Genomic DNA, 25,100 nt, shown 5'->3' with positions numbered 1-25,100 from the left:
TTTACATCTCAGCTCATCGCTGCCCCCTGCTGCCTGGCAGAGGAAGTGCAGGGACTCACCTACGGCTCTGAACAGGCACGCTCCGTCCTCCTTCATCTTCTTTATGACGAATCCTTTCTTCTCCTGCAGACCCTTTTCAAACCAGTGTTCCTGCTGAACACACAGAGAGATCACATCAGCTGGAGACACACACAGATCAGCTGGAGACACACACAGATCAGCTGGAGACACACACACAGATCAGCTGGAGACACACACAGATCAGCTGGAGACACACACAGATCAGCTGGAGACACACACAGATCAGCTGGAGACACACACAGATCAGCTGGAGACACACACAGATCAGCTGGAGACACACACAGATCAGCTGGAGACACACACACAGATCAGCTGGACACACACACAGATCAGCTGGAGACACACACACAGATCAGCTGGAGACACACACAGATCAGCTGGAGACACACACAGATCAGCTGGAGACACACACAGATCAGCTGGACACACACACACAGATCAGCTGGAGACACACACACAGATCAGCTGGAGACACACACAGATCAGCTGGAGACACACACACAGATCAGCTGGAGACACACACAGATCAGCTGGAGACACACACACAGATCAGCTGGAGACACACACACAGATCAGCTGGAGACACACACAGATCAGCTGGAGACACACACAGATCAGCTGGACACACACACAGATCAGCTGGAGACACACACAGATCAGCTGGAGACACACACAGATCAGCTGGACACACACACAGATCAGCTGGAGACACACACAGATCAGCTGGAGACACACACAGATCAGCTGGAGACACACACACACAGATCAGCTGGAGACACACACACACAGATCAGCTGGACACACACACACAGATCAGCTGGAGACACACACAGATCAGCTGGACACACACACACAAATCAGCTGGAGACACACACAGATCAGCTGGACACACACACACAAATCAGCTGGAGACACACACAGATCAGCTGGAGACACACACAGATCAGCTGGAGACACACACAGATCAGCTGGAGACACACACAGATCAGCTGGACACACACACACAGATCAGCTGGACACACACACACAGATCAGCTGGACACACACACACAGATCAGCTGGACACACACACACAGATCAGCTGGACACACACACACAGATCAGCTGGACACACACACACAGATCAGCTGGACACACACACACAGATCAGCTGGAGACACATCTGTGCAGAGTTTAGAAAACGGGTCATTTTCAATAATCAGGTTCAGGTGGGAGGACCAACCTGATGCGCCGCCGTCAGAAACTAAAGAAAAAGAACTCAGAACCTTAAAGGGACAGTTCGCCTCTTTAAAGGGACAGTTCGCCTCTTTAAAGGGACAGTTCGCCTCTTTAAAGGGACAGTTCGCCTCTTTAAAGGGACAGTTCGCCTCTTCTGACATGAAGCTGTGTAACATCCCATATCAGCAGCATCATTTCTGAACATCTTCTTCCCCCTGCTGCGTCCTGTGAGCAGAGTTCCAGCCTCGTTTTGGTGTTGATGAAGGTAGTCCGGCTAGTTGGCTGGGGTTTAAAAAATAAAGCGTCTTGCTTCTCAGAACAATATGCGTTCAACAGAGTAATACATTTGCATCACAAAATGGTTCTCCAGGAGAAAGTCAGAGCTCACAATCTCTTGGCCCTATTTTCTCTCCCTTCGTATCACTGCCTGCTGCCGCCTGCCGACAGCCGCGCCTGTTACGCTGTTTGCTGCTCGGTCTGCACAGCAGGCAGTGATACGAAGGGAGAGAAAATAGGGCCAAGAGATGGTGAGGTCTGACTTTTTCCTGGAGAACCATTTTGTGATGCAAATGTATTACTCTGTTGAACGCATATTGTTCTGAGAAGCAAGACGCTTTATTTTTTAAACCCCAGCCAACTAGCCGGACTACCTTCATCAACACCAAAACGAGGCTGGAACTCTGCTCACAGGACGCAGCAGGGGGTAAGAAGATGTTCAGAAATGATGCTGCTGATATGGGATGTCACACAGCTTCATGTCAGAAGAGGCGAACTGTCCCTTTAAAGAGGCGAACTGTCCCTTTAAAGAGGCGAACTGTCCCTTTAAAGAGGAGAACTGTCCTTTTAAAGAGGCGAACTGTCCCTTTAAAGAGGCGAACTGTCCCTTTAAAGAGGAGAACTGTCCCTTTAAAGAGGAGAACTGTCCCTTTAAAGAGGCGAACTGTCCCTTTAAAGAGGCGAACTGTCCCTTTAAAGAGGAGAACTGTCCCTTTAAAGAGGAGAACTGTCCCTTTAAAGAGGCGAACTGTCCCTTTAAAGAGGCGAACTGTCCCTTTAAAGCCTTGGCCTGGAGAAATTACGCTGAGGAAAAGACATTTGAACCCGTTTTTATCGACCTCAGAGGAGCTCTGTGAAAGATTCGGGTCTAAAGGTTCTGACGTGTCAGCGGACGGGTTCTGGTTCAGCTCCATTTCACACCCGATCAAAGAGAAACTCTGAAACATTCTCTGAGATACAGACGGACTGCAGGTGGTTCCACCAGAACCTTTAGGGCCCGGTCCATCAGCGGGTTCAGAACCTTCAGAACCCTCAGGGCCGAACCTTCAGAACCCTCAGGGCCCGGTCCATCGGCGGGTTCAGAACCCTCAGAACCCTCAGGGCCGAACCTTCAGAACCCTCAGGGCCCGGTCCATCGGCGGGTTCAGAACCCTCAGAACCCTCAGGGCCCGGTCCATCAGCGGGTTCAGAACCCTCAGGGCCCGGTCCATCGGCGGGTTCAGAACCCTCAGGGCCCGGTCCATCAGCGGGTTCAGAACCCTCAGAACCCTCAGGGCCCGGTCCATCGGCGGGTTCAGAACCCTCAGAACCCTCAGGGCCCGGTCCATCAGCGGGTTCAGAACCCTCAGAACCCTCAGGGCCCGGTCCATCGGCGGGTTCAGAACCCTCAGAACCCTCAGGGCCCGGTCCATCAGCGGGTTCAGAACCCTCAGGGCCCGGTCCATCGGCGGGTTCAGAACCCTCAGGGCCCGGTCCATCAGCGGGTTCAGAACCCTCAGGGCCCGGTCCATCGGCGGGTTCAGAACCCTCAGAACCCTCAGGGCCCGGTCCATCGGCGGGTTCAGAACCTTCAGAACCCTCAGGGCCCGGTCCATCAGCGGGTTCAGAACCCTCAGAACCCTCAGGGCCCGGTCCATCGGCGGGTTCAGAACCTTCAGATGAAGCATCTGCAGCTGTTTTATTCAACATCTGGAGTCTCAGAGCCACATCCAGCTGCTCCTGAAGCAGTTTCCCTCTGACTTTACCCTCCAGATGTTTCTCACTGAGGAGAACACCACATGAGGTCATAAACCGGACCCCCAGATGTTAACACACCTGCAGCAGGTGGAGTCAGCTGAGGGCAAACACAGCAGGTCATGTGACCAGGTGGCCAAACACAGCAGGTCATGTGACCAGGTGGCCCAACACAGCAGGTCATGTGACCAGGTGGCCAAACACAGCAGGTCATGTGACCAGGTGGTCCAACACAGCAGGTCATGTGACCAGGTGGCCAAACACAGCAGGTCATGTGACCAGGTGGTCCAACACAGCAGGTCATGTGACCAGGTGGTCCAACACAGCAGGTCATGTGACCAGGTGGTCCAACACAGCAGGTCATGTGACCACTTCTTCAAACTCAACATATTTAGAAGCTAAGAATTCGTCCCAAAGTCTCCTGGAAACAACCTTTTTTTTTTTTTTTTTTTTTTTTTTAGCTGAAAAGCTGTTTAACACTCAGGTGTGCCTCAGTTACCTGGGCAGGTGTTTTTAAACTCAGGCGGAACAATGACAGCTCGGTGCTTCTGTCACCTGTTGGTGCCTGAAGCATCGATGCCGTTGCTATGGTTACCCGAAGCTTTATGAAAACGGGGCCGTGTCAGAGGTGAACACAGGTGTGACTTTTACATGATTACATGACCGGATATATTTATATAAATAAATAAAAAACGCTTATTTTTTATATTTATATAAAACACACTGAGTTTTAGGTACCTGCTCAGTTCCCGCTTTTATCTGCCCCTCCAACACGCGCCTTTAAAGCCCAACAGCCTCCAGAACAACCTTTGTAGCAGTTAGCATCACCGTTAGCATCGCTGCTAGCATCACTGCTATCAATCAATCTTTATTTATATAGCGCATTTCATACCACAGGCAACTCAATGTGCTTTACATAAAGACATTCAGAAATACAGAAAAAATACAACACAGAAATATAGGTAAATAAAAACATTAATTTTAGCTAACAGTAAGATTGGTATAACTATAACAGAGCAAAAGTCAATTTAGCTATGTTTATTTAGATAAATTTATCGCTGTTCTAGCTAGCATCACTGCTAGCATCACTGTTAGCATCGGTGCTAGCATCACTGTTAACATCGCTGTTAGCATCACCGTTAGCATCGGAGCTAGCAGCGTTAGCCTCCTACCTGCTCTACGGTGACCGGGTCCATGGACTGCAGCCGGGCGGCGTTCTCATACTCGTCTTCGCTATTGTTCCCGGCTCCTTCCTCCGTGTCCTGGCTGGAGCCCACACCCCCTGGTCCGGCCACCCCGGGCTGGCCTCCCCCGGCCAGAGCCGCCGCCACCCCACCGGAGCAGGTGCCCGCCTGCCGCCGCCTCTTGCTCAGCCCGGGCCCGGAGCAGCAGCTGCCGATGCCGCCGCCGCATCCGGCAACACCGGCCGACACGACGAGCTCCCCGCGGGACCCGGCGACCATCCCACCGCTGCCATCCCGACCGTCGACCGGCCCCGCCGGGGCCGCGGAGCCGACGGGCGGCGGAGAGGCCTGCTGCGGCCGGGAGCTCGCCTCGATGCTCCGCCGGTCGTCCCGGGCGGAGGGCGGAGCGGTCTGGTAGGACCACGGCGGAGGCGAAGCCCTCGGTCTGGCTCCCGTCCGCCCTGCGTGCGGGTGCTGGTGTTGATGCGGGTCCGAGCCGCTCCGGCGATCGCTGTCATCGGCGTGATCCGAGACGCCGACCCCGGAGCTGGGCTTCTTCTTCGGGAGGATCGTCATGGTGGAGGATGTGTGCGGGGAGCGGGGAGGGGGTCAGAGGGTGACAAGTCCTCCCGTTCTGGATCAAAAGAGTCGGTCTGTGCGCCCTCTGGCCCGGCCGTGCGGCTCCCAACACCGAGATAAGGCCCTTAGCGAACAGAAGCGGGCGGCAGAAGCGGCGACTCGGCTTCTTTTCGACGGTTCGGTTGAACAAAAACAAAAAGCGTCGCCAGTCTTCCCGTTCTCCAAAACATCAACACAGGCTGACGGGGCGCGGTGACGTCACTTCCTGGTTGCGACAGCAGTTTTTACGTCATGCCGTCAATCGAACCTTTGACAGAAAAAAACTATTTTTATTTTATTTTTAACATCAGCCAGAAAGTAGATATTTTATTAAGTTGTTCCAGAAACACAAGCTTTATTTTTATCAGCTTATTTTACCCATAAATATATATTATTATTATTATTATTATTATTATTACTTTTGTGTCAAATAAAACAACTTTTATTTGACATAAAAGTAATGATAACAGCAAAAAATAAATATTTTGCTTAAAGAAATGAAAGATTGTTTTTATTTTATTTTTAACATCAGCCAGAAAGTAGATATTTATTAAGTTGTTCCTGAAACACAAGCTTTATTTTTATCAGCTGATTTGACCCATAAATATTTATTATTATTATTATTATTATTATTAATAATAATTTTATTTTAGTTTTGCAAACATCCCCTGATGCACTGACTTGGACACATCATCAGTGTTGTTTCCTGGAGTCACTGGATGTTTCGGGTCTCGCAACAGACACCCTCGTCCAGGCGACCCGACTGGGGGTGATCAGACCCCGGCCTGTGTCCAAGTGGCATTCTACTCCCCCCACCTATCTCCCCTCTTCAGCCAGAGCCATCTGGATGCTTTCTCAGCAGCCTCTGCATTGCTGTTGATGGCTCTCTTCCGATTGCCACCCGTTATGCCTAGTGTGCCGTAGGCCTTGCTCAGGGAGTGGCTGGCAAATCCCCGGCTCCCCACCTCCACTGGCATGCATCTGGTCCTCCAGCCATTCCTACGACAGTCCTCTACCAGCTCCTGGTATTTCTCCCTCCTTCTCTCCTGTGCCTCCTCCATCCTATCTTCCCATGGAACTGTCAACTCGAGCATGACGAGTTGCCTTGTAGCCTCCGAGACCAGAGGTCCGTTTCACGTAGCAGGTTTAGTGAAAACTCTGAGTTGATTAACCCTGAAATGAGGGAAACCCTGAGTATTCCGTTTCACAAAGGGAGGTAACTCAACCCCGAGAAAGAGGGGTAACTCTAGCCTGTTTCACAAAGAGAGGTAACTTAACCTCACGGTCAGTTACCGGAGTAACAGACTCTCTGAACCTAACCTGGTCGGGACCAGGTTTTATTCAAGAAACCTCGAGTTTCTTTCTGTCTCCGCCGTCTTTCAGCCTCACGCCATTTGATTTCCTCATTCATTCAGTCAGCAGAGCGAGTTCTTCTACTTCTAAAGTCCATTAGGCACAGTAGGAGGCAACTTTTTTCACCAACATGTCCTTTAGACAACGATCCCGTGGATGAAGGTGCAGCATTATTGCGCAGAGATATTCGTCGGAGATGGTTATCAGACCGCGCATAGATTTTTGCATTTACAGACAATTATCTTTTTGAGCGGCACCATCAGAATGTGTTGGGACAAAAGAAAAAAAAGACATAAAAGACAAATATTTGTATGAATAGGCTTAAAAAAGACATATATAAGCCTATTATATTTTATAAAGACACTTGTCTCTTGGGGTGGATTCCCTCAGCCACTGCCCTCCCGTTAGAGGTGGTGGCCACCACCCGTTTTACGGGCATCTGCCTTCTTTCTGTTGGCTCAGTAGAAGTCTGTGTTAGTTTAAATAGGCTTAATTATTTAACAGAACATGATATAGATGATGACTCTAAATTATCCTTAGGAGTGAGTGTGTATGGTTGTTTGTCTCGTTTGTCTCTATGTGGCCCTGTGATGGACTGGCGGCCTGTCCAGGGTGTACCCCGCCTCTTGCCCATTGACTGCTGGGATAGGCTCCAGCCCCCCCCCGACCCGACTGACGGATTCAGCGGTGTATAGATAATGGATGGATGGATGATATAGATGAGAAGACATAGTTTGTGTGTGAAAACAGCATTATGTTGGGGATAAAATAACTGCACAGTCAAATAGCCACTTAATATTTGCTTTACAGTGTAAAACATGATCAGAATGAGCCTCCATGCCGAGGTCTCACCTGTTTGAACAATGTTTTTATATTTCATCTTAAACTGATGCAGAGTGCGCTTCTGCCCTGCAGGATTGCACCTAAATGAAATAAATGAATGGGCTACCATTAAAGCAGTTTCCCTGTATTATTATTGTGATTGCAAAGGACTACATTTAAACTTACACTTTTGCTGCTGCAGCGGTGTTGCACTTATTTCTAAAAATGTATTGAAACTCGCCGTATGAGCGCATTAAGATTTCCAATTCCAGGTTGGTGAAAAACGTAGCCCCTCCTCTTCCCCGTTGCCATGGTGACTCGTTGAATCGGGGCTCCATTGATGCTGGCTTTTTAAAGTTGTGGTGCACGCGCTAAACTCAAGGTGAACTTACTCAGAGTTGATTAACCTCACTCAAATCAGCGTTTCTGGAACCGAAAACTCAGAGTTTTCTATCTCAGAGTAGATCAACTCAGAGATCAGGAATAGACTCAGAGTTGGTTGAACCTGCTTTGTGAAACGGACCCCAGGATGATGTCTGGTCTCATCTTGGACTGGGTGATGTGCTGGGGAATTTCAGCTGCCTCTCCAGGTCAACCGTCATAACCCAGTCTCGGGCCGTGGAGAGCAACCCTGTCGAGCCGTTTCTTGGTGCTTTCTCTGGCTTCTGTCCTTCCTTTACGAACCGAATGGTTTTGGCTGTAGCTTGGGTGTACCGGCTGTCCTTAATCCCCTTGCTGATTGCCTCAGCTATGGATTTGAGGACCTGATCGATACCGCCCCTCGCTCAGTGCCTTGGAGCAGCTGCTCAGGATGTGCTCTAATGTACCTGTCTTGGAACAAAGGGTGCATGCAGGTGTCTCCATTTTTCCCCATATGTGCAGGTTAGATGGGCTCGGGAGGACATCGTAAACCCCTTGGATTAAGAACTTAATCCTCTGGGGGTTCCACTGCCAGATGTCCTTCCAGGTGATGTGTCGCTCCATCGCCTGCTCCCACTTCCTCCAGGCCCCTTGCTGCTTCATGGCCACTGCTCTGCTGGTTCGCTCTTCCTCCACTGAAGCTCGCACCTCTTCCTGCACCAGCCTCTGTCTCTCCCTCCCAGTGGCAGACTCGTACTGGGCTGAGGTTGACACCCCATGTCCCGCTCTGCCCTGCGCCACTGTGCCGAGCATGGCCTTGTGCTTCAGCCGAGACTCTGCCTGCTGGACTGCATCGGCTGCCCTCCACTTCCTCCCTGTCCTCACCACGATTCCTGCCCCGGACGCTTTGGCGTCCCTGGATCCTACGTACTGCAGGTGTTCCCGTGTCCGTGTCACAATGAACTCCTCCCTGACCGAGCTAAAAGGGAGCCTGAGCTTGTTGGAATTCCCATACAGCCCAATGTTACTCAAGCTGCGTGGTAGCCCCAGCCATCTGCGCAGATAGCTGCTCGCCCTCTGCTCAAACCCTTCCACCACGGTCATGGGAACCTCGTATATGAGGAGAGGCCAGAGGATTCTTGGGAGGATCCCATGTTGGTACATCCAGGCCTTGAATCTACCAGGGAGCCCAGACTTATCCACTGTTCTCAGCCATCCATCCAAGTCAGCGCTGGTTGCCTTGATAGAGTCTCTGTCATTCAGGCTGCAGTTGAAGACCTTCCCCAGGCTCTTCACTGGTTTCTCAGTAACCGACGGGATCAGATGTTCTCCCGACCTGAAGCGGAATCTGAGACCTTCCCTTTCCGTAGAACCAGTGACCTGGACTTTGCTGGCTTGAAGCACATGCGTGCCCAAGTCATGATCCTCTCCAACCCCTGGAGAATCCATCTGGCTCCTGGTACAGATGTTGTCGTCACTGTGAGGTCGTCCATGAAGGCCCTGATGGGAGGTTGCCTTACTCCAGACCTGCTTAGTGGACCTCTGCATTCTGTTTCAGCTCCCTTGGCCAGCATATTCATTGCCAGTGCGAAGAGGGTCACCGATATGGTGCAACCGGTGATTATGCCCACTTCCAGCTGGTGCCAGTCAGATGTCAGCTGGCCAGATGACACTCTCAAGCTGAACTTGCTGTAGTAGTCCAGGATGAGGCTTCTCACCTTCTGGGGTACGTGATGCTTCTCCAGTGCGACCTCCACTAGCTTGTGGGGTATGAAACCGTACGCGTTAGTGAGATCCAGCCACAGCACAGCCAAGTCACCTCTTCCCTCTCTCGCCTCCCTGATGAGCTGGGTTACCACGCCTGTGTGTTCCAGGCAACCGGGGACTCCCGGTGTCCCTCCTTTCTGCACAGACGTGTCGATGTATGTGTTGCTCAGCAGGAAGTTAGAGAGTCTCTTGGCCACGATACTGAAGAAGATTTTGCTTTCCACACTTAGCAAGGAGATTACCCGAAACTGGTCGATGTTCTCAGACTTTTCTTCTTTTGGGATGTACACTCCCTCAGCGTACCTCCATGGCTGGGCAATCTTCCCTCTCCTCCAGATCTCCTTTAGGGCCTTCCAAAGCCGGCGTGGCAGTTTCGGGCAGTTCTTGTAAACCTTATACGGCACACCGCTTGGGCCTGGTGCTGAGCCTGATCTTGCTCCCCTCACCACTTCCTCCACTTCACTTAGGCTCGGCTCCTTCAGGTTGAAGTCTGAAGTAGGCTCAGGTGGTACTGCCAGTGCATCGCATGGGCCTAGCGGTTGCTCTCTGCTGGGATCGCTGTATGTGGCCTTGAGGTGATTGTTGATCTCCTCCTTTGAGCAGGTGAGGCGGCCTGTCCTCTTTTGGCCAAGTAGCTGCTTGGTCAACTCGAAAGGATTAGCCAGGAGAGCTGCCCTCTTCCTGGCCCTCTCTTTCCGCCTCCTCCTGTGGAACTCTGCCCTCCGCAGGGTCAGCAGCTGCTTCCTCAGGATTGCTCTCAGGTCTGCTAGGCCAGCTCAACTTCTCCTCCGGTCTTGTATTGCTTCTTTAGCTGCTTGAGCTCTTCCCTGAGGCGCTGCAATTATTATTATTATTATTATTAATTTTATTTTACAGTTAACAGCAAAAAATAAATATGGTTCTTTCATTTTGTGTTTATTGATGTTTTTATTTTATTTTTAACATCAGTCAGAAAGTAGATATTTATTAAGTTGTTCCTGAAACACAAGCTTTATTTTTATCAGCTGATTTTACCCATAAATATTTATTATTATTATTATTATTTTTATTATTATTATTATTATTATTATTATTACAGCAAAAAATTCATCCCACTGTTTTAACAACTTGGTCCAGTTCAACGCTGGACTGAAGAAACTAACAACAAAAACTAAATATTTTGCTTCAAAAAATGAAAGATTAATGTTTTTATTTTATCTTTAATATCAGCGAGAAAGTTAAGTTGTTCCTGAAACACAAGCTTTATTTTTATCAGCTGATTTTACCCATAAATTATTATTATTATTATTATTATTATTATTATTACTTTTATCTAAAATAAAAGTAATAATAACAGCAAAAAATAAATGTTTTGCTTCAAAAAATGAAAGATTGTTTTTAATTTCTTTTTAAGTCTGATGGCACAAAATAAACCAGGTTATACTTCACAGATGTGGGACCTTATTTCTGGTTGGATTTAATCAACATCAAATAATTCAAATAGATTGTAGTAGCGAGTCATTTATCTGTGGATAAAAAAACAAAGAATCCGCAATATATGGTTATTTTAAGATGAATAAATATAAATAAATAATGAATAACTAAAACTATACTAAAAAATAAATATTCAAACCTTAATGTATTCAGATTAAATTCAGTTTCTTTGCTTGTTGTGTCTTTTTGTGTTAAAGTGACATTTTGTCAGGATTATTGAACCAAATAAATGCAGAAAATAAACGTTTTTTCCATGAAAACATGTTGAAATGTTTTTCTGCTTTAATATAAAATGAGCTGCTTTAACTTGTTAAATCCAATCAGCAGATTAATCAGAGAAAAGATGATAAAATAAGGCCTTAAACTTTAAATTAACACATATCTGTGATAATCTGAACCTTTTCCTATTTTTCCATTTGATTCTGTTTCATTTGTGTGTTTTTAACTCGTGGTTTAAGGTTTAAGGGAACAACAAAGTAAGAACCTTATTTGAATAATAAAAAAACTTTAATTATTGTCTCTGAATATGAAAATTAATCTTGAATCTTATCAAATGTATCAGAAATCACCTAAAAAAAAAAAGATTTTAATCTCTAAACGAGTTCAAATCTTTTTTCAAACTGTTTCCATCCTTATAAATTCAGTTATATTGTCTGTTTTTGTTCCATAAATAATGAGACAGTGTAATATTTCCTGTGTTGTTCATCTGGGGCTGAGGAGCAGCTGGTCTTTATTAAACTGAACACAGAGTTTATAATAAGCAGTTTATAATAAGACAGACACGAGGCTGTGAGGTGACAAAGTGTATTTATATAAGCTTCCCGTCCTCCACACACACAAACTTCAGTTACAGTCGGTGCTCAGTGTTGAATAAATAACAACCAGAATAATAATATAAGCAATTCTTCAAATATAGAGTGAAGACTTTGTACAAAATACCCTGCAGATTACTGTGAGTGGGGTCTCTGTGTCTGAGCTCAAAGATCCATAAAAAGGTGCTTTTAGTTCGCCTGGTTTCACAGACCGCAGAAGAAACGAGAAACAGATGAAAACTCTCCTTTTTCTCAGCTCATATTCACAAAACTAAACTGGGACTCCATCATTTGGGTTTTTGACTAAAATCAGGCCAAACTGGAAGTTTCCAGAGTGAGACTCAGGGAACCGTTTTAGCCCCTGAAACCGTCCCGGTGGGTCGGAAGTGCTTCAGAGGTGTTTTAACAGGTGTGTTTCATCCCACTGTTTGAACAACTCGGTCCAGTTCAACGCTGGACTGAAGAAGCTGAGCCCCAGAGAGGGATCAGTTCCAACTCTCAGAGCCTGAACTCCAGAGCAGGGAAATGGAAGCATCTGAGAAATAACTCCTCCTGGTTTATTTACTGAGTTATTTTCTCCTTTAGCAGCAGCTAATGCTAACAGCTTAGCAGCAGCTAACGCTAACAGCTTATCAGCAGCTAATGCTCACAGCTTAGCAGCAGCTAATGCTAACAGCTTAGCAGCTAACGCTAACAGCTAACGTTAACAGCTAACGTTAACAGCTTAGCAGCAGCTAACGCTAACAGCTTAGCTTATGAAGGTGACGTACACCAACTTCTAAGGAGTTATTGCTGTTCCTTTAGCAGCAGCTAATGCTAACAGCTTAGCAGCAGCTAACGCTAACAGCTTATCAGCAGCTAATGCTAACAGCTTAGCAGCAGCTAACGCTAACAGCTTAGCAGCAGCTAACGCTAACTGCTTAGATAATGAAGATGACGTACACAAGCTTCTAAGGAGTTATTGCTGTTCCTTTAGCAGCAGCTAATGCTAACAGCTTATCAGCAGCTAACGCTAACAGCTTAGCAGCAGCTAATGCTAACAGCTTAGCAGCAGCTAACGCTAACAGCTTATCAGCAGCTAATGCTAACAGCTTAGCAGCAGCTAACGTTAACAGCTTAGCAGCAGCTAACGCTAACAGCTTAGCTTATGAAGGTGACGTACACCAACTTCTAAGGAGTTATTGCTGTTCCTTTAGCAGCAGCTAATGCTAACAGCTTAGCAGCAGCTAACGCTAACAGCTTAGCAGCAGCTAATGCTCACAGCTTAGCAGCAGCTAACGCTAACTGCTTAGCTAATGAAGGTGACATACACCAGCTTCTAAGGAGTTATTGCTGTTCCTTTAGTAGCAGCTAATGCTTACAGCTTAGCAGCAGCTAATGCTAACAGCTTATCAGCAGCTAACACTAACAGCTTAGCTAATGAAGGTGACGTACACCAGCTTCTAAGGAGTTATTGCTGTTCCTTTAGCAGCAGCTAATGCTAACAGCTTATCAGCAGCTAACGCTAACAGCTTAGCAGCAGCTAATGCTCACAGCTTAGCAGCAGCTAACGCTAACAGCTTAGCTAATGAAGGTGACTTACACCAGCTTCTAAGGAGTTATTGCTGTTCCTTTAGCAGCAGCTAACGCTAACAGCTAACGCTAACAGCTTAGCTAATGAAGGTGACTTACACCAGCTTCTAAGGAGTTATTGCTGTTCCTTTAGCAGCAGCTAACGCTAACAGCTTAGCTAATGAAGGTGACGTACACCAGCTTCTAAGGATAAGGAGTTATTTTCTCCTTTAGCTAACGCTAACAGCTTAGCTGCAGCTAACACTGACCCTGAACACAACTAACCTCGTTTCTTCTTCTTTCATTTCAGAACGACAGAAACTTCTTCTTCTTCTGTTTAAGGAAGTTTAAACCTCTTTTAGAACCCTGATCGCCGTCTGTAGCTTCCAGACATCACTGTGCTTTTACCGAAACTAAAATAAAAGGAAAACACCTGGAAAACTTGTGGAAAACAGCTGGAAAACACCTGTGAAACTCCTGGAAAACTCCTGGAAAACAGCTGGAAAAGGAGCCCGAGGTGTGAAGTGTGAGCCGGAAGGTTCCTTGAACACCTTTAGGACCTGAACACGAGACCTTTAAGCTCCTCAGAGAACATTTACAGAGTTATTCCTGCCTGTGCTGAGTGTTCGTGTTCATCTCACAGACCAACTTACAATACTGGATATATTTAACAGTGAGGGGCCCCTGAGACAGGTGAGAGGCCCCTGAGACAGGTGAGAGGCCCCTGAGAAAGGTGAGGGGCCCCTGAGACAGGTGAGAGGCCCCTGAGACAGGTGAGGGGCCCCTGAGACAGGTGAGGGGCCCCTGAGACAGGTGAGAGGCCCCTGAGAAAGGTGAGGGGCCCCTGAGACAGGTGAGAGGCCCCTGAGCTACAGGTGAGAGGCCCCTGAGACAGGTGAGGGGCCCCTGAGACAGGTGAGAGGCCCCTGAGACAAGTGAGAGGCCCCTGAGCTACAGGTGAGAGGCCCCTGAGACAGGTGAGGGGCCCCTGAGACAGGTGAGGGGCCCCTGAGACAGGTGAGAGGCCCCTGAGCTACAGGTGAGGGGCCCCTGAGACAGGTGAGAGGCCCCCAGGTGAGAGGCCCCACAGGTGAGGGGCCCCTGAGCCTCAGTTTGAAGCACTTGGACGTCTGAGATGTTCCAAATGTTCAGATAAAAACAGTCGAACCTCCAGCAGTTTTTCATGTTTCAGCCCAAAAAACACTTCCATCACTTCCTCCGTCCGTGACATCGACATCGTCTCCCTGCCTCCATCCTTCAGCCGCAAGGAGGCAAGGAGGCAAGGAGGCAAGGAGGGAAGGAGGCAAGGAGGCGAGGAGGCAAGGAGGCAAGGAGGGAAGGAGGCAAGGAGGCGAGGAGGCGAGGAGGCAAGGAGGCAAGGAGGGAAGGAGGCAAGGAGGCGAGGAGGCGAGGAGGCGAGGAGGCGAGGAGGCAAGGAGAGATGGCGAGGGACCCAGCTGCTGAGCCATCCTCGCTTTGTATGGAAAATGTGATGGAATCAAGATTCCCAGAAGAATTTGAAGCACCAACATGTTGTCAGAGAACAGAACGAAATGACTGAATGGATTTGGATCTTTAGGGGCCAAAGTGGCTTTAAAGGCACCGGCAGGTTTAACGGCTGCAGTCGGCGTGTTTATATGAAGTCAGAAATCGATCTGATTATCGTCGGCAGTGCACACCTGACAAACCGTTAGGCCATGATTTAGCTTTAAAATGGCAGAAAGTTCCACCGCTATGCTGATGATACCCAGCTGTATCTATAAAACCAGATGAACCCAACAGGTTGGTCAGACTACAACATGTCTTACAGACATAAAGAGCTGGAGGACTCAGAACTGTCTGCTGCTAAACTCAAACTGAAGTGGTCATCTTTGGACCTGAAACTGTCCGGTTCTATAGTTACTCTGGATGGGGTTTCCTCGGCTTCAGCTCCTACAGTGAGGAACCCTGGAGGTATTTCTGACCAGGATCTGTCCTCTGACTCACATATAAAATGTCTTTAAAGTTGATGTTGTAACTTAAATGTCACGTTTCCTGTTCGTTAGCGATTCAGAAACTAGAAAGTGGTGTGATTAACCTGTGGGGCAGGATTCAGGCTGTTGGTGGGTGAAAGTAGCTCTGCTGATCTGTGATTAATGGGCTCAGACATGAAAAAAGCAGCAGACTGCTCCTTTAACAGTGTTATAGCTGCTGTTTGTGTGGGTTTCACCCTCCTGTTTGTCTGTCAGGCTCCTCACTGAGTCACATGACCTCCTCCAGGACCGGTCCACCCCCCCAGCTACCACATGTAGGTCTTTGTGGTGTTGATCTGACTCCCCGTGGCCTCCTCCTCGTCCCTCGCTCCCGCCTTCCTGCCCTCCTCCTCGTCCTTGTCGTCCTTCTCCTTCTCCGCCTCGCTCTCCCACAGGGTGATGAGCGGCGGGTAGAGCTCGTTCAGGGGGATGGAGGCGGCGTGCTGGATGTACTTCTTCAGCGAGTGGCCACAGGACTTGTGCCGCTGCACGCGGCGGCTCATGTACACCACCAGCAGCGCCATGATGGACAGCGCGAACATGGAGCCCATGACGGCCGCCAGCGCCACGCCGCTGCGCCGCGACGCCACCAGCTCCACCGAGAAGCCCGCCTCCTTGGTGGTGACGTTCAGGCAGGAAGTGTGGACGGGGGTGGAGGGCAGGGGGGAGGAGGACGGGGAGGTGGGGCTGGAGCTGGGGGGGGAGGCGGAGACGGAGAGGCAGACCTGGTACTCTGTGGCAGGAAGGAGGTGCGTCAGGTTGTATTCCTGAACATCAGCTGGAACCTGCAGAGAGGAGACAGATCCGTCTGTGCTTCTGAACCAACACCGAGTATCACATCAGATAACAACCAGGCCAGTCAGCTACCCCCCCCCACTGACCCTGCTGCCTCCCCCATCACTCTTGTAGTGGCTATTCGTCCTCTTGTGTCAATAATCAAAACTAAAAAAAAGGTAAAAGGGGTTCAAACCACAGTAAAGAGGGTTAAAAACTAAGGTAAAATGGGTTTAAACCAAGGTGGAGGGGTTAGGCAGAGAGCCGAAACAATAGGGGACAATTATTGGGTGTGATGTAATTGTTGCAGACTCTCAGCGGGGTTTTCATTTTTCAAGAAAAGGCAAAGTTTTACCAGGAACCGAGTGAGTAAAAGCCTGCACAGTTCAGCTGTAAAGTCTTTTTCCTGAAGGGACTTTGGGTTTATTCCTTTTTCCTGAATAAACTCTTTTTTTTGGCTGTTTCTTCCTCTCACAAACACTTAGAAGGAACTCTGTTTTTGCTCCCAGAATTGTTGTACTGAGGCAGGAGTCCAGTGGTAAACTGGTGCTGACCTGCATGTTTTTACCCAACATGCTCCGACTTCTCCTTTGGACTATTTCACACTTTGACTCCTCATTAAACCAGTAATTCCTAACGGCTGAGAGGTCCTCACTACTGCACCACAGTGGGTAGAAAACAGGAAGTCATGTGACCTCTGGCTGTGTTCGAAACCGCATACTACATGCATACTACATACTGCATACTACATACTGATCGATCAGACAGTATGCAGAGCGTTTACCCACAATGCATTTGGCTCCTGCCCGAGCCGAAATCAGCCGGCCTGAAGCTGATTTCCCTTAAGCTCTAAACTCTGTAAACTTTAGCAACATTTGAAACATTTTCAGGTGAGAAAGTAGTCGTTTAGATCCCCAACGTGTTGAAAACCTGACAAAATACCGGCTATTTACAATTTTGTTCCCACGAATTCGGCGCTACTAAAGCTAGCCGCAGTGAGCTAACGCACTTCCTGTTATTTTCACAAAATAAAATACTCGTTGCCTTTTATCATAGGGAAAGCCGTTACCATACAATTGGTGCTTTTGTTTTGAAAACAGGAAGTGAACCTACCCTCGTTGTAGCTAGCTTGAAACTGCCGTTTTGACAGGAAATGACGATCCGCGACGTCACGTTACGTTGCATCTTGGGTAGTTTGAGTATGAGTAGTAACCTCATGATGCATACCCAACATTTCAGAGAATCTAGGATGCATCCGGGAACTTCTCGCTTACTCGAACTCGCATACTAACTCAGAAAGTTAGTAGGAGTAGTAGGAGTAGTAGGAGAAGTATGCGGTTTGGAACACAGCCTCTTTCTTTGCTCACAGGACCTCTGAGGGAGGTGCTCACCTTGGCAGTGTAGCTAATGTGAGGGTTGCTGATCTGCACGGTGGCGCTGGTCCACTGGGGCAGAGGGAGGGAGGCATCCTGCTGGTTCTGACCCCCAGATGAAGCCTCTCTGTTGGGAAACAGCTTCCACTCCAGGACCACTGACTGGGCGTGAACCACCTGGACAGGAAGCAGCAGCAGTGAGTCTGATGGGATGCTCCGAGGATGAAATGATGAAAGGTAAAAGTACAGATGAATAATAAAAGTGTAAAACTAATAACTGTAGCACATTTCACATAAAGAGTAACTAAAATGTTTCAGAAATCCCAGATAAAAAGACACAGCAGGTACCTTAGCGAGCACCACCAGAGAGGCTGCAGCACTGGAAGAGTTCCCCAGCCACAGCTGCTCCCTGCTGGGCTCATTGCCCCGCCAACTGCCCCCTTCAGACCCCTGAGAGCTCATAAACACTGAGATGCTCTTGGTGTCTGCTCCCTCCATGTTCCACGCCACACAGGTGTAAACACCTGAGAGGGGCAGATGGACAAGTTTAACACAACACAAAGGTGAAAGCTTTGACCAGGATGGATGTGAAACCAAGGTAACCAAGGTAAAACCAAGGTAAAATGGGTTCAAACCAAGGTAAAGGGGATTAAAAACCAAGGTAAAGGGGTTAAAGCCAAGGTAAAGAGGGTTAAAACCAAGGTGAAGGGGTTAAAGCCAAGGTAAAGGGGGTTAAAACCAAGGTGAAGGGGTTAAAACCGAGGTAAAGGGGTTGAAATCAAGGTAAAGGGGATTAAAACCAAGGTGAAGGTGTTAAAGCCAAGGTAAAGGGGATTTAAACCAAGGTAAAGGGGATTAAAACTAAGGTAAATCGGTTAAAACCAAGGTAAAGGGGTTCAAACCAAGGTAAAGGGGTTAAAACCAAGGTAACGGGGTTAAAGCCAAGGTAAAGGGGATTAAAACCAAGGTAAAGGGGTTAAAACCAAGGTAAAGGGGTTAAAACCAAGCTAAAGCGGTTCAAACCAAGGTAAAGGGGTTCAAATCAAGGTAAAGGGGTTCAAACCAAGGTAAAGGGGGTTAAAGCCAAGGTAAAGGAGTTAAAACCAAGGTAAAGGAGATTAAAAACAAGGTAAATGGGACTAAAGCCAAGGTAAAGGGGATTAAAACCAAGGTAAAGGGGTTAAAATCAAGGTAAAGGGGATTAAAAACCAAGGTAAATGGGTTAAAACCAAGGTGAAGGGGATTAAAAACCAAGGTAAATGGGTTAAAACCAAGGTGAAGGGGTTAAGGACAAGGTAAAGGGGATTTAAACCAAGGTAAAGGGGATTAAAACTAAGGTAAATGGGTTAAAACCAAGGTAAAGGGGTTCAAACCAAGGTAAAGGGGATTAAAAACCAAGGTAAATGGGTTAGAACCAAGGTGAAGGGGTTAAAGCCAAGGTAAAGGGGATTTAAACCAAGGTAAAGGGGATTAAAACTAAGGTAAATGGGTTAAAACCAAGGTAAAGGGGTTCAAACCAAGGTAAAGCGGTTCAAACCAAGGTAAAGGGGTTGAAACCAAGGTAAAGGGGTTAAAACCAAGGTAAAGGGGTTAAAACCAAGGTAAAGCAGTTCAAACCAAGGTAAAGGGGTTCAAACCAAGATAAAGGGGTTCAAACCATGGTAAAGGGGGTTAAAGCCAAGGTAAAGGAGTTAAAACCAAGGTAAAGGAGATTAAAAACAAGGTAAATGGGACTAAAGCCAAGGTAAAGGGGATTAAAACCAAGGTAAAGGGGTTAAAATCAAGGTAAAGGGGATTAAAAACCAAGGTAAATGGGTTAAAACCAAGGTGAAGGGGTTAAAGCCAAGGTAAAGGGGATTTAAACCAAGGTAAAGGGGATTAAAACTAAGGTAAATGGGTTAAAACCAAGGTAAAGGGGTTCAAACCAAGGTAACGGGGTTAAAGCCAAGGTAAAGGGGATTAAAACCAAGGTAAAGCGGTTCAAACCAAGGTAAAGGGGTTCAAACCAAGGTAAAGGGGTTCAAACCAAGGTAAAGGAGATTAAAAACAAGGTAAATGGGACTAAAGCCAAGGTAAAGGGGATTAAAACCAAGGTAAAGGGGTTAAAACCAAGGTAAAGGGGTTAAAACCAAGGTAAAGCAGTTCAAACCAAGGTAAAGGGGTTCAAACCAAGGTAAAGGGGTTCAAACCAAGGTAAAGGGGGTTAAAGTCAAGGTAAAGGAGTTAAAACCAAGGTAAAGGAGATTAAAAACAAGGTAAATGGGACTAAAGCCAAGATAAAGGGGATTAAAACCAAGGTAAAGGGGTTAAAATCAAGGTAAAGGGGATTAAAAACCAAGGTAAATGGGTTAAAACCAAGGTGAAGGGGTTAAAGCCAAGGTAAAGGGGATTTAAACCAAGGTAAAGGGGATTAAAACTAAGGTAAATGGGTTAAAACCAAGGTAAAGGGGTTCAAACCAAGGTAACGGGGTTAAAGCCAAGGTAAAGGGGATTAAAACCAAGGTAAAGGGGTTAAAACCAAGGTAAAGCAGTTCAAACCAAGGTAAAGGGGTTCAAACCAAGGTAAAGGGGTTCAAACCAAGGTAAAGGGGGTTAAAGTCAAGGTAAAGGAGTTAAAACCAAGGTAAAGGAGATTAAAAACAAGGTAAATGGGACTAAAGCCAAGATAAAGGGGATTAAAACCAAGGTAAAGGGGTTAAAATCAAGGTAAAGGGGATTAAAAACCAAGGTAAATGGGTTAAAACCAAGGTGAAGGGGTTAAAGCCAAGGTAAAGGGGATTTAAACCAAGGTAAAGGGGATTAAAACTAAGGTAAATGGGTTAAAACCAAGGTAAAGGGGTTCAAACCAAGGTAAAGGGGGTTAAAGTCAAGGTAAAGGAGTTAAAACCAAGGTAAAGGAGATTAAAAACAAGGTAAATGGGACTAAAGCCAAGATAAAGGGGATTAAAACCAAGGTAAAGGGGTTAAAATCAAGGTAAAGGGGATTAAAAACCAAGGTAAATGGGTTAAAACCAAGGTGAAGGGGTTAAAGCCAAGGTAAAGGGGATTTAAACCAAGGTAAAGGGGATTAAAACTAAGGTAAATGGGTTAAAACCAAGGTAAAGGGGTTCAAACCAAGGTAACGGGGTTAAAGCCAAGGTAAAGGGGATTAAAACCAAGGTAAAGGGGTTAAAACCAAGGTAAAGCGGTTCAAACCAAGGTAAAGGGGTTCAAACCAAGGTAAAGGGGTTCAAACCAAGGTAAAGGAGATTAAAAACAAGGTAAATGGGACTAAAGCCAAAGTAAAGGGGATTAAAACCAAGGTAAAGGGGGTTAAAATCAAGGTAAAGGGGATTAAAAACCAAGGTAAAGGGGATTAAAACCAAGGTGAAGGGGTTAAAGCCAAGGTAAATGGGATTTAAAGCCAAGGTAAAGGGGATTAAAAACCAAGGTAAAGGGGATTAAAACCAAGGTGAAGGGGTTAAAGCCAAGGTAAAGGGGATTTAAACCAAGGTAAAGGGGTTAAAACCAAGGTAAAGGGGTTAAAACCAAGGTAACGGAGTTAAAGCCAAGGTAAAGGGGTTCAAACCAAGGTAAAGGGGGTTAAAACCAAGGTAAAGGAGATTAAAACCAAGGTAAAGGGGTTAAAATCAAGGTAAAGGAGATTAAAGCCAAGGTAAAGGGTAAAAACCAAGGTAAAGCGGTTCAAACCAAGGTAAAGGGGTTCAAACCAAGGTAAAGGGGGTTAAAACCAAGGTAAAGGAGATTACAACCAAGGTAAAGGGGTTAAAATCAAGGTAAAGGGGATTAAAAACCAAGGTAAATGGGTTAAAACTAAGGTAAATGGGTTAAAACCAAGGTAAAGGGGTTCAAACCAAGGTAACAGGGTTAAAGCCAAGGTAAAGGGGGTTAAAACCAAGGTAAAGGGGATTAAAACCAAGGTAAAGGGGTTAAAACCAAGGTAAAGCGGTTAAAACCAAGGTAAAGGGGTTCAAACCAAGGTAAAGGGGTTCAAACCAAGGTAAAGGAGATTAAAAACAAGGTAAATGTGACTAAAGCCAAGGTAAAGGGGATTAAAACCAAGGTAAAGGGGTTAAAATCAAGGTAAAGGGGATTAAAAACCAAGGTAAAGGGGATTAAAACCAAGGTGAAGGGGTTAAAGCCAAGGTAAAGGGGATTTAAACCAAGGTAATGGGTTAAAATCAAGGTAAAGGAGATTAAAGCCAAGGTAAAGGGTAAAAACCAAGGTAAAGCGGTTCAAACCAAGGTAAAGGGGTTCAAACCAAGGTAAAGGGGGTTAAAACCAAGGTAAAGGAGATTACAACCAAGGTAAAGGGGTTAAAATCAAGGTAAAGGGGATTAAAAACCAAGGTAAATGGGTTAAAACTAAGGTAAATGGGTTAAAACCAAGGTAAAGGGGTTCAAACCAAGGTAACAGGGTTAAAGCCAAGGTAAAGGGGGTTAAAACCAAGGTAAAGGGGATTAAAACCAAGGTAAAGGGGTTAAAACCAAGGTAAAGGGGATTAAAACCAAGGTAAAGGGGTTAAAACCAAGGTAAAGCGGTTAAAACCAAGGTAAAGGGGTTCAAACCAAGGTAAAGGGGTTCAAACCAAGGTAAAGGAGATTAAAAACAAGGTAAATGTGACTAAAGCCAAGGTAAAGGGGATTAAAACCAAGGTAAAGGGGTTAAAATCAAGGTAAAGGGGATTAAAAACCAAGGTAAAGGGGATTAAAACCAAGGTAATGGGTTAAAACCAAGGTAAAGGGGTTCAAACCAAGGTAAAGGGGTTAAAACCAAGGTAACGGAGTTAAAGCCAAGGTAAAGGGGATTAAAACCAAGGTAAAGGGGTTAAAACCAAGGTAAAAGGGTTCAAACCAAGGTAAAGGGATTCAAACCAAGGTAAAGGGGTTAAAACCAAGGTAACGTAGTTAAAACCAAGGTAAAGGGGTTAAAACCAAGTTAAAGGGGTTAAAACCAAGGTAAAGGGGGTTAAAGCCAAGGTAAAGGGGATTAAAACCAAGGTAAAGGGGGTTCAAACCAAGGTAAAGGGGGTTAAAACCAAGGTAAAGGGGATTAAAACCAAGGTAAAGGGGTTTAAAGCCAAGGTAAAGGGGATTAAAACCAAGGTAAAGGGGGTTAAAGCCAAGGTAAAGGGGATTAAAACCAAGGTAAAGGGGGTTCAAACCAAGGTAAAGGGGGTTAAAACCAAGGTAAAGGGGATTAAAACCAAGGTAAAGGGGTTAAAGCCAAGGTAAAGGGGGTTAGAAACCAAGGTAAAGGGGGTTAAAACCAAGGTAAAGGGGATTAAAACCAAGGTGAAAGGGGTTAAAGCCAAGGTAAAGGGGGTTAGAAACCAAGGTAAAGGGGGTTAAAACCAAGGTAAAGGGGTTAAAAACCAATGTAAAGGGGGTTAAAACCAAGGTAAAGGGGTTAAAAACCAAGGTAAAGGGGGTTAAAACCAAGGTAAAGGGGTTAGAAACCAAGGTAAAGGGGTTAAAAACCCAGGTAAAGGGGTTAAAGCCAAGGTAAAGGGGGTTAAAGCCAAGGTAAAGAGGGTTGGAAACCAAGGTAAAGGGGATTAAAACCAAGGTAAAGGGGTTAAAAACCCAGGTAAAGGGGTTAAAGCCAAGGTAAAGAGGGTTGGAAACCAAGGTAAAGGGGATTAAAACCAAGGTAAAGGGGTTAAAAACCAAGGTAAAGGGGGTTAAAACCAAGGTAAAGGGGTTAAAGCCAAGGTAAAGGGGGTTAAAGCCAAGGTAAAGAGGGTTGGAAACCAAGGTAAAGGGGATTAAAACCAAGGTAAAGGGGTTAAAAACCAAGGTAAAGGGGATTTAAAGCCAAGGTAAAGGGGATTTAAAGCCAAGGTGAAAGGGGTTAAAAGCCAAGGTAAAGGGGATTAAAGCCAAGGTAAAGGGGATTTAAAGCCAAGGTGAAAGGGGTTAAAAGCCAAGGTAAAGGGGTTAAAAACAAGGTAAAGGGGGTTAAAGCCGAGGTAAAAAAAAGACAAACTTAACACAACACAAAGGTGAAAGCTCTGATCAGGATGGATGTGGAGCAGCGGGCTGACCTGCATCTGACGGGTCGGCGTGTTCGATCACCAACGCTCCGGGCTCCGACATGCGATGCTTCTTCTTCCTCCGGCTCGGGCCCTGCTCTGATATGATTGGTGCAGCCACCGCCTCCGAGCTCACCTGATCAGGAAGCAGGAGAGACAGCCTCCATTTATAAAGAAAGTTACAACCAGGGCTGGGCAGCGATTAACATGTTTAATCTAATTAATCACGATTAATCGCATTTGTACGCAGAATCCAAAAATGAATCCAAAAGTAGCGTATAGCTTTTAGCATTTAGTTTTATTTTAAATGTGCTGCCATATGAATGAAAGTGGCATAACATTTTGTTTTTTTCTTTACAAAATAAAAGCCTGTGAGCGACAGACTTTTACAAAATAAAAACCTGTGAGCAACAGAATTTTACAAAATAAAAGCCTGTGAGCGACAGACTTTTACAGAATAAAAGCCTGTGAGCAACAGAATTTTACAAAATAAAAGCCTGTGAGCGACAGACTTTTACAGAATAAAAGCCTGTGAGCGACAGACTTTTACAGAATAAAAGCCTGTGAGCGACAGACTTTTACAGAATAAAAGCCTGTGAGCGACAGAGTTTTACAGAATAAAAGCCTGTGAGCAACAGACTTTAAAAAAATAAAAGCCTGTGAGCAACAGACTTTTAAAAAATAAAAGCCTGTGAGCGACAGACTTTTACAAAATAAAAGCCTGTGAGCGACAGAGTTTTACAGAATAAAAGCCTGTGAGCAACAGACTTTAAAAAAATAAAAGCCTGTGAGCGACAGACTATTAAAAAATAAAAGCTTGTGAGCGACAGACTTTTACAAAATAAAAGCCTGTGAGCAACAGACTTTTACAAAATAAAAGCCTGTGAGCGACAGACTATTAAAAAATAAAAGCTTGTGAGCGACAGACTTTTACAAAATAAAAGCCTGTGAGCAACAGACTTTTACAAAATAAAAGCCTGTGAGCGACAGACTTTTAAAAAATAAAAGCTTGTGAGCGACAGACTTTTACAAAATAAAAGCCTGTGAGCGACAGACTTTTACAAAATAAAAGCCTGTGAGCGACAGACTTTTACAAAATAAAAGCCTGTGAGCGACAGACTTTTACAGAATAAAATAAATAATAAAACCTGCGTTAATGCGCGATAAAATATTTATCGGCATTAAATAAGTAACGAGTTAACTCGCCCGGCCCTAGTTGTAACAAATTGTATCTCACACAGTAACAATTAAATTCTGGTCGTAATATAGGCATGGAATTCTGGGGGACCTCCCATGATGCACCTCTTATCTCTGCTCTCTATACTCTCTTTGGCTGTGTTCGAAACCGCCTATTACATACTACATACTACATCCTACATGCTACATGCTACATACTACATGCTAAATGCTACATACTACACACTACATGCTACATGCTACATACTGCATACTACATACTACATACTACATACTGCATGCTACATACTGCATACTACATACTGCATACTACATACTAAATACTTCCATACTACATACTGCATACTTCCATACTACATACTACATACTACATACTGCATGCTGCATACTGCATACTTCCATACTACATACTGCATACTATATACTGCATACTGCATGCTACATACTGCATACTGCATAC

The 25,100-nt window shown here is 46.0% G+C and overlaps 2 protein-coding genes and 1 pseudogene across 3 annotated transcripts in view; all 3 read right to left on the bottom strand.

Annotated features, from left to right (window-relative positions):
* The window catches only part of otud5a (OTU deubiquitinase 5a), a 32,260-nt gene extending 26,936 nt beyond the window's left edge, over nt 1-5,324 (bottom strand). Inside the window, exons 1-2 of one of the 2 annotated variants that reach the window (XM_075475888.1) lie at nt 4,482-5,324; nt 60-153 (exon numbers count right to left, since the gene is read on the bottom strand). In XM_075475888.1, the coding sequence (XP_075332003.1) occupies nt 60-153; nt 4,482-5,069 (682 nt within the window). In that variant the 5' untranslated portion in view covers nt 5,070-5,324. The remainder of the gene's footprint in view (nt 1-59; nt 154-4,481) is intronic. The other variant, XM_075475889.1, reaches the window with a different exon arrangement.
* Nucleotides 5,325-5,823: 499 nt separating this feature from the next.
* Nucleotides 5,824-14,486, bottom strand: LOC142390080 (uncharacterized; annotated as a pseudogene).
* Nucleotides 14,487-14,618: 132 nt separating this feature from the next.
* LOC142390451 (leucine-rich repeat neuronal protein 1) overlaps nt 14,619-25,100 on the bottom strand; it is a 52,917-nt gene continuing 42,435 nt past the window's right edge. Inside the window, exons 10-13 of the mRNA XM_075475884.1 lie at nt 23,456-23,579; nt 17,757-17,932; nt 17,427-17,585; nt 14,619-16,046 (exon numbers count right to left, since the gene is read on the bottom strand). Of these exons, the coding sequence (XP_075331999.1) occupies nt 15,528-16,046; nt 17,427-17,585; nt 17,757-17,932; nt 23,456-23,579 (978 nt within the window). The 3' untranslated portion in view covers nt 14,619-15,527. The remainder of the gene's footprint in view (nt 16,047-17,426; nt 17,586-17,756; nt 17,933-23,455; nt 23,580-25,100) is intronic.

This window comes from Odontesthes bonariensis, chromosome 10 (assembly GCF_027942865.1).
Source record: "Odontesthes bonariensis isolate fOdoBon6 chromosome 10, fOdoBon6.hap1, whole genome shotgun sequence".
NCBI classification, from domain to species: domain Eukaryota; kingdom Metazoa; phylum Chordata; class Actinopteri; order Atheriniformes; family Atherinopsidae; genus Odontesthes; species Odontesthes bonariensis.
The sequence above is the reverse complement of the archived record's forward strand: the minus strand, read 5'-3'. Positions and strand labels throughout refer to the sequence as shown.